At 43.6% G+C, this 13994-nt stretch overlaps 1 protein-coding gene across 5 annotated transcripts in view; it reads right to left on the minus strand.

Annotated features, from left to right (window-relative positions):
• Positions 1 to 13994, minus strand: part of LOC106598314 (RNA-binding Raly-like protein) — a 74338-nt gene that overhangs the window by 42814 nt on the left and 17530 nt on the right. For 4 of the 5 annotated variants that reach the window (XM_045714487.1, XM_045714488.1, XM_045714485.1 and 1 more), the window contains exons 1-2: positions 11786 to 12062; positions 2017 to 2291 (exon numbers count right to left, since the gene is read on the minus strand). In XM_045714487.1, coding sequence (XP_045570443.1) covers positions 2017 to 2291; positions 11786 to 11805 — 295 coding nt within the window. In that variant the 5' untranslated portion in view covers positions 11806 to 12062. Of the gene's footprint in view, positions 1 to 2016; positions 2292 to 11785; positions 12063 to 13994 lie in introns of those variants that run through there. The other variant, XM_014189371.2, reaches the window with a different exon arrangement.

A 13994-nucleotide genomic window follows, 5' to 3' on the forward strand; every position in this document is an offset into this window, starting at 1 on the left:
TCAATTTATAACATTTTTGACATGCGTTTTTCTGGATTTTTTTGTTATTCTGTCTCTCACTGTTCAAATAAACCTACCATTAAAATTATAGACTGATCATTTCTTTGTCAGTGGGCAAACGTACAAAATCAGCAGGGGATCAAATACTTTTTTCCCTCACTGTAGCATGCTTCTGTCCATTTGATCTGGTCAGTATGTGTAGGTAATCCTGTGTTAACGCGGCTGTTTTTTAAATGCATTGCGTAGTAAAACTGCATAAGTGTTGCTCTACACATTCTGGAGGACCGAGTTTTGAAATCAGTGGAATTAGTACGATAGCTAAGGAGATGGAGAAAACACCTGTCTCCTGATTACATTTTCAAACTAAGGGCAACCATGGCATCTGTGACAGGGAGATGCGTCCATCCATGTTGTATACGGGTAAGATAGTCTAGCTAGCTACATTTTTAGATATTACACGTTTCTAATTTTGACAGAAGGTGGATTCATTTCAAGTTAAAGTATACTGTTTATCTAGCTAATGTTAGCTGGCTGGCTCGCTAGCTAACGTTACGTGTATGATCTTAATATTTGTATCTCAGAGACATTTGCATTGCTAGTTATAGCCTAATTTTAGCTAGCTAACATTGAACCTGGTTGTTTAGCTACATATCTGGTCTTCTACTCCAATTTCAGAGCACTGTGTGCCAGAGTGCTGATGGGATGAACGCTCAACACACCTTGAATATGGCTGGTGTCAGTAAACGTCGGCAAAAAAACATAATTAAATTGTTGCAGCCGCACAGTTACAGTCACCAACGCTCTGGATAATATGAAAATAGCCTAACCAGCTCTGCTGGGTGACTAAAATGGTCAGAGTGGGGTGATCATTTGTGTCTGGAAGTAGCTAGCAAACTAGCCAATGTTAGCAAGTTAGCTAGGGTGCTTGACTGCTGTTGTGAGGTCAGAACGCTCGGATCAACCCTACTCATCGGCTACAGCGTCCAGTGTGTGCTCTGAACACTCCCAGAGTGAAATGCTCTGAATTTATGAATGGACAATCTGACAGCACAGTTGCAGTCATCAACTCTCTGGATAACATAAAACAACATAACCAGCTCTGCTAGGGCGAGTAATGTTCAGTGAGTGTTCTCACATTTATGTCTGGAAGTAGTTAGCATGTTAGCCAATTGGCTTGGGTGCTTGACTGCTGCTGTTAGGACAGAACGCTCGGTTCAACCCTTAAAGAGATGGGTCGGTCTAAAGCTGGGTGTGAACGATGCTGAATGTGTGTAAACAAAGAAGAGCTCTCCAGTTGGTACCAAAACATTCAAAGGTCATTTTCTCAAAATTGAGGTTACAAGTTTATCAACTTTCAAAACAGAATTACTTTCCCATTGTTCCTCAAATGCAGTGTATGATATAACATTTTGTAGCTCTGTATCTCTGCTTTTATCCAATGTAAAAAACACAATTTCAAATTTTGATACATATATTGACTACGTCGGTCCTAGCTCGCTCATTAATGTCTTAATCAAAATTACGGATTGCCTTTTATCCACTCCTCGTTCCCTTATGCCATAGTTTGTACATCTCACAGCTTTATGTAGGCCCTAACAGTTTGTGGGCACCGTTTGTCACCGTTATAGTGCAATTAATGTATTGTTTAGTGTTGTTGTGTAGGGGCTTTTCTGGCATGTATCTAAAAAAAAATGTGGGGATTTTGCCCCACCAAGATTTACATGCTAAAATCGCCACTCATACTGAACGCAATGTACTGTATGCCTCTCTTGTACTCTGCATCAGTGGATCCACTCTGAAATAGCTTGTCCTTTGGAACTAATGATTCATTCAACAATTTAAGAGGCCTCGACAGTGAGTCCAATTGAGAGGCACTAGAACAGTAGAACAGCTGAAGAGAAGCACAGTACAATCACTGATGTGATATCAACAACAACTCAATAGTTATCTTCTTACCACAATATAGACCTAACATATTCCTTGCCTGCAATCCACGAACAAAAAAAAAGAAGTTACCCAAGGGCTGTCCAGCGATGACCCTGGCGTTCTCCCTTTCTACAGCCACTCTTGCGTTCCTCTCGCTGCCGTACTGGACGAAGGCAAAGCCCTTGTGGACGGAGCAACCCACGATCCTGCCGTACTTGGCGAAGAGGGCCTCGATGTCGGCCTTGGTTACCGCCGCTGTGTTGAGGTTGCCGATGAAGACTCTGGAGTTGAGGGAGCGTGGATCATTCTTGTTGGTCACGTTGCTGGTGGGAGTCTTACCAGTCATCCTACTGTACCCTGACCGACTGACCGAGGAGGAGAGAAGAGACGTCAGAGTGTGTAAGGTGGGTGGTTGTGTAGGGGGGAGTGTGTGTGTGTGTGAGAGAGAGTGTATTTCCAGTCATCCTACCACACCGCGCTGAAATGAGAGAAAAAATATGTCAGGGTCAGATACGGTCAGGGTCAGATACGGTCAGGGCCAGATACTGTCAGGGCCAGATACTGTCAGGGCCAGATACGGTCAGGGCCAGATACGGTCAGGGCCAGATACGGTCAGGGCCAGATACTGTCAGGGCCAGATACGGTCAGGGCCAGATACGGTCAGGGCCAGATACGGTCAGGGCCAGATACGGTCAGGGCCAGATACGGTCAGGGCCAGATACTGTCAAGTTAAAGTATTTGAAGTTTATTTGCCATTATGAATACATTGAAAATCTGAGATCACCTAAGCAAGCTCTCACAAAACACAATACTTTCAAGTATTTGAGGGTGTTTTCACACTTGGTCCCTTTCAGACAATGTTTGCAAACTCAGTGCGGTTCTCTTCAGTTTTTCTGCAGTGTGAACACTACAAAGGAACTCAGACCCGTCAAAAGAGGCCCCTGAAGTGAACCGAACCACGACCATCTTGAGAGGTGGTCTGAGTTCGGTTAGCTTGAATTACGTGGTCCGGTTCCCTTTTTTGGGGCAATGTGAACACAATGCTCCCGAGGTTCGCTTGTCATTATTCCTGCACTCACAGTAGACTACTGCAACACTGTTTCCCCTGACATAACCCCTCACATTAGACTACTGACATAACCCCTCACACTAGACTACTGACATAACCCCTCACACTAGACTACTGACATAACCCCTCACACTAGACTACTGACATAACCCCTCACACTAGACTACTGACACACTGTTTCCCCTGACATAACCCCTCACACTAGACTACTGACATAACTCCCCACATTAGACTACTGACATAAACCCTCACACTAGACTACTACAACACTGTTTCCCCTGACATAACCCCTCACACTAGACTACTGACATAACCCCTCACACTAGACTACTGCAACACTGTTTCCCCTGACATAACCCCTCACACTAGACTACTGTCATAACCCCTCACACTAGACTACTGACATAACCCCTCACACTAGACTACTGCAACACTGTTTCCCCTGACATAACCCCTCACACTAGACTACTGACATAACCCCTCACACTAGACTACTGTCATAACCCCTCACACTAGACTACTGCAACACTGTTTCCCCTGACATAAACCCTCACACTAGACTACTGCCATAACCCCTCACACTAGACTACTGACATAACCCCTCACACTAGACTACTGACATAACCCCTCACACTAGACTACTGCCATAACCCCTCACACTAGACTACTACAACACTGTTTCCCCTGACATAACCCCTCACATTAGACTACTGACATAACCCCTCACACTAGACTACTGCAACACTGTTTCCCCTGACATAACCCCTCACACTAGACTACTGTAATACTGTTTCCCCTGACATAACCCCTCACACTAGACTACTGACATAACCCCTCACACTAGACTACTGACATAACCCCTCACACTAGACTACTGACATAACCCCTCACACTAGACTACTGACATAACTCCCCACATTAGACTACTGACATAACCCCTCACACTAGACTACTGACATAACCCCTCACACTAGACTACTGTAACATGGTTTCCCCTGACATAACCCCTCACACTAGACTACTGACATAACCCCTCACACTAGACTACTGTAACACGGTTTCCCCTGACATAACCCCTCACACTAGACTACTGACATAACCCCTCACACTAGACTACTGTAACACGGTTTCCCCTGACATAACCCCTCACACTAGACTACTGTAACACTGTTTCCCCTGACATAACACCTCACACTAGACTACTGACATAACCCCTCACACTAGACTACTGTCATAACCCCTCACACTAGACTACTGACATAACCCCTCACACTAGACTACACGTTTCCCCTGACATAACCCCTCACACTAGACTACTGCAACACTGTTTCCCCTGACATAACCCCTCACACTAGACTACTGACATAACCCCTCACACTAGACTACTGCAACACTGTTTCCCCTGACATAACCCCTCACACTAGACTACTGACATAACCCCTCACACTAGACTACTGCAACACTGTTTCCCCTGACATAACCCCTCACACTAGACTACTGACATAACCCCTCACACTAGACTACTGCTATAACCCCTCACACTAGACTACTGACATAACCCCTCACACTAGACTACTGCAACACGGTTTCCCCTGACATAACCCCTCACACTAGACTACTGTAACAAGGTTTCCCCTGACATAACCCCTCACACTAGACTACTGTAACACTGTTTCCCCTGACATAACCCCTCACACTAGACTACTGACATAACCCCTCACACTAGACAACTGACATAACCCCTCACACTAGACTACTGTAACACTGTTTCCCCTGACATAACCCCTCACATTAGACTACTGACATAACCCCTCACACTAGACTACTGACATAACCCCTCACACTAGACTACTGACATAACCCCTCACACTAGACTACTGACATAACCCCTCACACTAGACTACTGTAACACTGTTTCCCCTGACATAACCCCTCACACTAGACTACTGTCATAACCCCTCACACTAGACTACTGACATAACCCCTCACACTAGACTACTGACATAACCCCTCACACTAGACTACTGCAACACTGTTTCCCCTGACATAACCCCTCACACTAGACTACTGTCATAACCCCTCACACTAGACTACTGACATAACCCCTCACACTAGACTACTGCAACACTGTTTCCCCTGACATAACCCCTCACATTAGACTACTGTCATAACCCCTCACACTAGACTACTGCAACACTGTTTCCCCTGACATAACCCCTCACACTAGACTACTGACATAACCCCTCACACTAGACTACTGACATAACCCCTCACACTAGACTACTGTAACACTGTTTCCCCTGACATAACCCCTCACACTAGACTACTGTCATAACCCCTCACACTAGACTACTGACATAACCCCTCACACTAGACTACTGCAACACTGTTTCCCCTGACATAACCCCTCACACTAGACTACTGACATAACCCCTCACACTAGACTACTGTAACACTGTTCCCCTGACATAACACCTCACACTAGACTACTGACATAACCCCTCACACTAGACTACTGACATAACCCCTCACACCAGACTACTGACATAACCCCTCACACTAGACTACTGACATAACCCCTCACACTAGACTACTGACATAACCCCTCACACTAGACTACTGCAATACTGTTTCCCCTGACATAACCCCTCACATTAGACTACTGACATAACCCCTCACACTAGACTACGCACTGTTCCCCTGACATAACCCCTCACACTAGACTACTGTAACACTGTTCCCCTGACATAACCCCTCACACTAGACTACTGACATAACCGCTCACACTAGACTACTGACATAACCCCTCACACTAGACTACTGCAACACTGTTTCCCCTGACATAACCCCTCACACTAGACTACTGTCATAACCCCTCACACTAGACTACTGACATAACCCCTCACACTAGACTACTGCAACACTGTTTCCCCTGACATAACCCCTCACATTAGACTACTGTCATAACCCCTCACACTAGACTACTGCAACACTGTTTCCCCTGACATAACCCCTCACACTAGACTACTGACATAACCCCTCACACTAGACTACTGACATAACCCCTCACACTAGACTACTGTAACACTGTTTCCCCTGACATAACCCCTCACACTAGACTACTGTCATAACCCCTCACACTAGACTACTGACATAACCCCTCACACTAGACTACTGCAACACTGTTTCCCCTGACATAACCCCTCACACTAGACTACTGACATAACCCCTCACACTAGACTACTGTAACACTGTTCCCCTGACATAACCCCTCACACTAGACTACTGACATAACCCCTCACACTAGACTACTGACATAACCCCTCACACCAGACTACTGACATAACCCCTCACACCAGACTACTGACATAACCCCTCACACTAGACTACTGACATAACCCCTCACACTAGACTACTGCAATACTGTTTCCCCTGACATAACCCCTCACATTAGACTACTGACATAACCCCTCACACTAGACTACTGTAACACTGTTCCCCTGACATAACCCCTCACACTAGACTACTGTAACACTGTTCCCCTGACATAACCCCTCACACTAGACTACTGACATAACCGCTCACACTAGACTACTGACATAACCCCTCACACTAGACTACTGCAACACTGTTTCCCCTGACATAACCCCTCACACTAGACTACTGTCATAACCCCTCACACTAGACTACTGACATAACCCCTCACACTAGACTACTGAAACACTGTTTCCCCTGACATAACCCCTCACACTAGACTACTGTAAATGCTGACATAACCCCTCACACTAGACTACTGACATAACCCCTCACACCAGACTACTGACATAACCCCTCACACTAGACTACTGCAACACTGTTTCCCCTGACATAACCCCTCACACTAGACTACTGCAACACTGTTTCCCCTGACATAACCCCTCACACTAGACTACTGTAACACTGTTCCCCTGACATAACCCCTCACACTAGACTACTGTCATAACCCCTCACACTAGACTACTGACATAACCCCTCACACTAGACTACTGTAACACTGTTTCCCCTGACATAACCCCTCACACTAGACTACTGTAACACTGTTCCCCTGACATAACCACTCAGACAGAAGGTGATGATGTGCAGGTTCGTAGAAAAAAACTTGTGCTGTTTTTGGATATTGATTAATGATTGTCAAGGATGCACAGAAATTCCAAAATATGTGTGGAGTTTTGTACTGACACGATGTTCGGATTATTTGTTTGCCATACGTGATCTATAGGCTGGCAGCTTTATAAACAGTTTTTGGGGTAGGAATAGTGTGAGGTGAGAATGACATATTTGGATAGAATCACAACTAGAGTACAAAATCAAGGTTTTTGCTATCCGGGATCTTTGGAACCTCCCAACTCTGATGTTACCCCATTGAAGTTGATATTTAAAATGGTTAATGTACGGGTTAAGGTTAAAGTTAGGTTAAGGGTAGGGGTTAGGGTTAGGATTTAGTGCAGGGACATCCTAAGGATCCCGGATAGCATTTCTCACAAATTCAAGCCTAGCTCTTAAAGGGGCAGTATCCTACATTCAGTGTACAATTTTCAATTACAGCATTATTTGATCTGCAGTATTCTTCTGCTATTTATTCTCTTACCAATAATATTTACATGTAAATATTATCTTCTGTTTATAATATTTATGTCTAATTAAAAATAAAATAAATCTATTTTTTTTTCTTCCTTTTTCTCATCACTGCAACTCCCCAATGTGCTCGGGAGGCGAAAGTCGAGTCATACGTCCATAACACCCGCCAGCTTAACCCAGAAGCCAGCCGCACCAATTTGTCATTCAACTGACAACCGAGGTCAGCCTGAAGGCGCCCGGCCGCCACAAGGAGTTTGCTTGAGCGCGATGAGCGACTCTGGGTACCTTTCCTCCCCATATAAATGTGGTAACACCCTGATTGATTGACTTTAAAAAACACTTTGGTAAAACCAATGGGATAGATTGAAATAGATAAAGGAATTTGGGTTAACTGTTCATTTTTACGGCATTAATCCTTCCTATAGGTGATCGTTGTAAGCTACCCCATTTCTGAAAATCAGTTTTCATTTGTGCAAGAAGGAGAGTAAATTTTGCAGCAAAAAGAGCATGTAAAGAACAAGTTACGTTCACAAACAAATATAAATACAAATATAAAACCAGAGCGGCTAAGCTAAAAGGCAAAGTCTGTCTGCTGGAGCTGTAGCGCTGCTGGATTGATTGGGAAGCACTAACTTTTCTGGAGATTCATCTTGTAAATTGAGAAGGAGCCAAAGTTCTCCAGAATAGAAAGGATAGAAGGTAAACATGTTACAGGGTTATTTACATAGGTTATCATTATATGCAGATCATTTGTTACTCTATGTTCAACTCCTTCCTGTGCTACACCTTGGAAAGAAGAGGATGCCCGCAAAGTTACTGAAAGGGGGTCAATGGCAACGGCGAATAATAAAAGGGACAGTGGGCAGCCTTGGCGTGTCTCACATTCCAGGGCAAAATAATCAGAACTGGTGTCATTGGTACAGACACTGGCCTGGGGAGATGTATACAAGAGACAGATCCATGAGCTAAATTTGTCCCCAAATCCACATTTTTTTAAGAACAGCAAATAGGTACTCCCACTCAATTCTGTCGAATGCCTTCTCTGCGTCTAGGGAGATTACCAGCTCAGGGGAGTTGGAGAATTGTTTAGAATAAGTAATGTTAAACAGAGTACGAATGTTAAAAAAATGAATATCTGTCCTTTATAAAGCCGGGTTGTTCCTGTGATGTGAGTCCTTGTAAGACTACTTCCAGACACCTAGCTATCACCATCGCCAGCACCTTTACATCCACATTAAGGAGACTTAGGGGCCTAAATGAAGAACAGGAAGTAGGGTCTTTCCCTTTCTCAAGGAGAAGCGCTATTGAAGCCTGTGTTAGGGTAGATGGCAATGAGCCACGTTCAACTGATTCATTATACATAGATAAAAGTAAAGGGGATAACTTGGTGTAGAACTCAGTTGGAAACCCACCAGGCCCTGGAGCCTTGCTGCTCTGCATTGACTTGATAGACTGAATAACTTCAAGGCTGAGAGGAGAATCAAAGTCATCTGCAGTATCAGCCTCAACTGTGGGAGTCTCCAGTTCACTCAAAAATGTAGTCATATTGGCAGTATCTGATGGAAATTCAAACGTACAGTTGAAGTCGTAAGTTTACATACACTCAGGTTGGAGTCATTAAAACTCGTTTTTCAACCACTCCACAAATTTCTTGTTAACAAACTATAGTTTTGGCAAGTCGGTTAGGACATCTACTTTGCATGACACAAGTAATTTTTCCAACAATTGTTTACAGACAGATTATTTCACTTATAACTCACTGTATTACAATTCCAGTGGGTCATACAATAAGTTGACTGTGCCTTTAAACTGCTTGGAAAATTCTAGAAAATTATGTCATGGCTTTAGAAGCTTCTGATAGGCTAATTTACATAATTTGAGTCAATTGGAGGTGTACCTGTATTTCAAGGCCTACCTTCAAACTCAGTGCCTCTTTGTTTGACATCATGGGAAAATCAAAAGAAATCAGCCAAGACCTCAGGAAAAAAAATTGTAGACCTCCACAAGTCTGGTTCATCCTTGGGAGCAATTTCCAAATGCCTGAAGATACCACATTCATCTGTACAAACAATAGTACGCAAGTATAAACGCCATGGCCGTCATACCGCTCTGGAAGGAGACGCGTTCTGTCTCCTAGAGATGAACGTACTTTGGTGCGAAAAGTGCAAATCAATCCCAGAACAACAGCAAAGGACCTTGTGAAGATGCTGGAGGAAACAGGTACAAAAGTATCTATATCCACAGTAAAACGAGGCCTATATCGACATAACCTGAAAGTCCGCTTAGCAAAGAAGAAGCCAATGCTCCAAAACCGCCATAAAAAAAGCCAGACTACGGTTTTTGCAACTGCACATGGGGACAAAGATCGTACATTTTGGAGAAATGTCCTCTGGTCTGATGAAACAAAAATAGAACTGTTTGGCCATAATGACCACCGTTATGTTTGGAGGAAAAAGGGGGAGGCTTGCAAGCCGAAGAACACCATCCCAACCGTGAAGCACAGGGGTGGCAGCATCATGTTGTGGGGGTGCTTTGCTGCAGGAGGGACTGGTGCACTTCACAAAATAGATGGCTTCATGAGGAGGAAAATTATGTGGATATATTGAAGCAACATCCGAAGACATCAGTCAGGAAGTTAAAGCTTGGTCGCAAATGGGTCTTCCAAATGGACAATGACCACAAGAATACATCCAAAGCTGTGGCAAAATGGCTTAAGGACAACAAAGTCAAGGTATTGGACTGGCCATCACAAAGCCATGACCTCAATCCCATAGAAAATTTGTGGTCAGAATTGAAAAAGCGTGTGCAAGCAAGGAGGCCTACAAAGCTGACTCAGTTACACCAGCTCTGTCAGGAGGAATGGGCCAAAATTCACCCAACTTATTGTGGGAAGCTTGTGAAAGGCTACCCGAAACATTTGACCCAAGTTAAACAATTTAACGGCGATGCTACAAAATACTAATTGAGTGTATGTAAACTTCTGACCCACTGGGAATGTAATGAAAGAAATAAAAGCTGAAATAAATCATTCTCTAATATTATTCTGACATTTCACATTCTTAAAATAAAGTGGTGATTCTAACTGACCTAAGACAGAAAATCTTTACTAGGATTAAATGTCAGGAATTGTGAAAAACTGAGTTTTTAAATGTATTTGGTTAAGGTGTATGTAAACTTCTGACTTCAACTGTATACAGGGAGGAATAGAAAGATCTGAAGGTGTCATTGATCCCTGCAGGGTCAGAAATCAAGCTATGAGTGGAATCTTTAATTTGGGGAATAAGACCGGTAGCAGCACAGCGTTCTAATTGGTGTGCGAGCAGACGACTTGCCCTGTCGCCATGTTCATAGTAGGTACCACGTGAACGCAATAATAGCCGTTCTTCATCAAACAGCATTGCTTGCTGTTTGGGGTTTTAGGCTGGGTTTCTGTACAGCACTTTGAGATATCAGCTGATGTACGAAGGGCTATATAAATAAATTTGATTTGATTTGAGATTGAATTCAGATTGTAAATTCAAGCGTTGCTTATATACCTCTGGAGACGGCGTCAGGGCATATTGATGGTCTGAGTCAAGGATGGCTTTAGTGAGTTCTTCTAGTTTAGCTTTCTGAGTTTTGTTTAAGTGAAAAGAATAAGAAATTATATATCCTCTAAGATAGGCCTTAAGTGATTCCCATAAGAGAGAATGAGCGATAGAGCTTGAGTGATTTGAATTTTTTTAAATTATCAATAGAAGTGCAGATAACGTTACAGAAGTCTGCATCAGACAGGAGAAGAGAATTGAATCTCCAGAGAGGAGTACGAGTTTGTCCTGATAGTCCTATGTCGAGGGCTAAAGGTCCATGGTCAGAAATTACAATGGATAAATATTCAGAAGAGGTGACATTTGGAAGTAACTTATGATCAATAAAGCAAAAACCAACAGAGGAAAGCTCTGCATAAGCCTGGAATCGTAGTTATGCATTGCTATGCTAGCCAAATAAAAAGGACCTCCCAAATGTGTAGCTTAAATGACAACCACACAAGACAGTATTAGTCATTTTTATCAGAGTTCAATAACGTTAGTATTTCTGCCGAGTAGAAAAGGAATAGCAACAGGAGAGAAAGAAAATGCCCTGCCTTAAAAGTCAAACATACCTTTGACTTAAAGGCTAGGCTATGCATGCTACCTGGCAAAATAGTAGGTCATAGATCCAAGATATGACTCAGAAGTGACTGTCAAACCAACGCTGGCGTCCTCGTGGGAGTCGAATTGTAGCTTCCCCGAGGCATGTTCAATGTGCAGGGAAGCGGAATGAGAATTTCACTTTCTTCTCATGAAGTTTGCATTTCACATCGAGGAATTTAGCTCTTTTCTTGGCGACATTCGAGCTGAGGTCAGGAAAGATGACCACCTTGCGTTCGCAGAAGTGTAGCTGGTCTCTGCCCTGCCTCTGGAGAATGCGCTCCTTGTCACCGTAGTAGTGAAAAGGACGATAAACACTCTAGGCTTGGAGTTGTCGTCTCCGCCAGCTCCGCCCACCAATGCAGTGGGCTCTGTCCAGCTTCGGGGGTGATGGAACGATGGCCGGACCCAGCACATCCGTAAAGAATTCTGACATGAGTGTGACCGCATGAGGCTTTGTAACAGTTGGACTGGAGTCGGCGGCATTATTACCATTCACGTTTGCCATCGCGGTTGAAACGTTAGTTACAGGTCTTCTGCCCCTCAGGTCGTGTGACATTTGAATCAAAATGGTAACTTCTGAACTCATCAATCAAATAAATGTATGATATGTAAGAAAGTGGAATGCAAAGTACAAATTTGGCAAAAGTAACTAATGTGTAGGAGCCTCGTCCACGAGCTTCTTCTCCATTCACATGCTAAACCGGAACTCTCCCATGTCTCATCTTTCAACTAAATGAAATCTATTTGCTTCCAAAATTACATCTAGCTGTCCGATAACACGATCTGATGTTATAGTTTGTCCTGCACTTTGTAAAAACCCACATTGCATTGAGTGAATGTTGGAAAAAGATCTTGGTTCCTTTCTAAACATAGCAATGTGAATGCAAAGAGGACTCAGACCACAAAATAGGTGAAGTGACCTGGCAAAAGAGTTGAGTCCTCATTCAAAGGCAAGGGCAGTGTAAACACAAAGAGAACTGAGTTCACTTTAAAGACGACTGAGATCAATTATTTTTAAGAGGACTATATGTGAAAACACCCCGAGGTCTGTCTGATTTTGCATGCGTCTTTGGGACTACTCCACAGGACAGTGGAAGCCAAATCAAGTGCATCTCAGCTATTTGTGCCTAGTTCTGATTGGAATGTAGTCTCTCAGCAGACACATGACAACCTCTCACAGCACTGTAACAATAACTGTTGGTAACAACAGCTGATTCCACTGGAGTGGCAGGCAGAACATGAGCTGTGAGTCTGGGGCTAGTCCAGCTCACACACACAAACACACACACTCAAAGAAGAGTCTGCCTGAGAACCCTATCAACAATTAATCTCCTCTCTCTAAGACACTATCTCTCCACACAATTCTCACCATCCCATCCTCCCTTTTCACTCCATTTCTCCATTTCTCTCACCAGCCACGTCTCTCCTCAGCTGTCACACACGGCAACGTTATCCTGCTTTTCACAGCCACAGAATATAAAGAATGGCAAGACAGAAAAACAGACAAACTGATCTGTGACCAGGCTAATGTACCTAACCTGAAAGTTAAGGTTGGTGACCCGTGCTCTATAGAACATTGCAGATGATGAGTAGGTGTGAACTGTAGAGTGCATTGGCTGTGCTCTGCTCTCTAATCTAAACCTACTCACTCTGTTGTCCATGTCACAGTTCCAGTCTGAGGTTTACAGTGGTGAGTCCATTAGCTGACTAATCAACCATCCAGGGGTCCTGTCATAAGTGGTTTTAATGGGAGGAGACGACAGCTGTCTCAGAGCTGTCTGTCTGTTCACTGAACTGGGCTAGCTACTGTAGGAGAGAGCTAATCTCTCCAGCGACACTTCATTACAGTCATTAGGGGCCCTGAGGTCAGTAACCATCATTAAAGCGACAATCAGCAGTTGAAACAATAACTCCCCGTCCCTGTTTCACTAAAAAGCTATGGGATGGGTCTGGAGAAATGTAACCACTCTCATGATATCACAATTGTAGTTTTAACCATGTTTTAAGGCTATACAGTGTTTGTTTTCATTTACAAACATTGGAGTAAAACAACCTGGACTGACCACCTGCTCTGATTTTCCACACCTTAGCACAGATACACTCAGTCATTCACGCACGCACGCACCCAGACATATATACAGTACCAGTCAAAAGTTTATTTTTACTATTTTCTACATTGTACAATAATAGTGAAGACATCAAACTATGAA

Source organism: Salmo salar, chromosome ssa03 (assembly GCF_905237065.1).
Source record: "Salmo salar chromosome ssa03, Ssal_v3.1, whole genome shotgun sequence".
Lineage (NCBI taxonomy): Eukaryota > Metazoa > Chordata > Actinopteri > Salmoniformes > Salmonidae > Salmo > Salmo salar.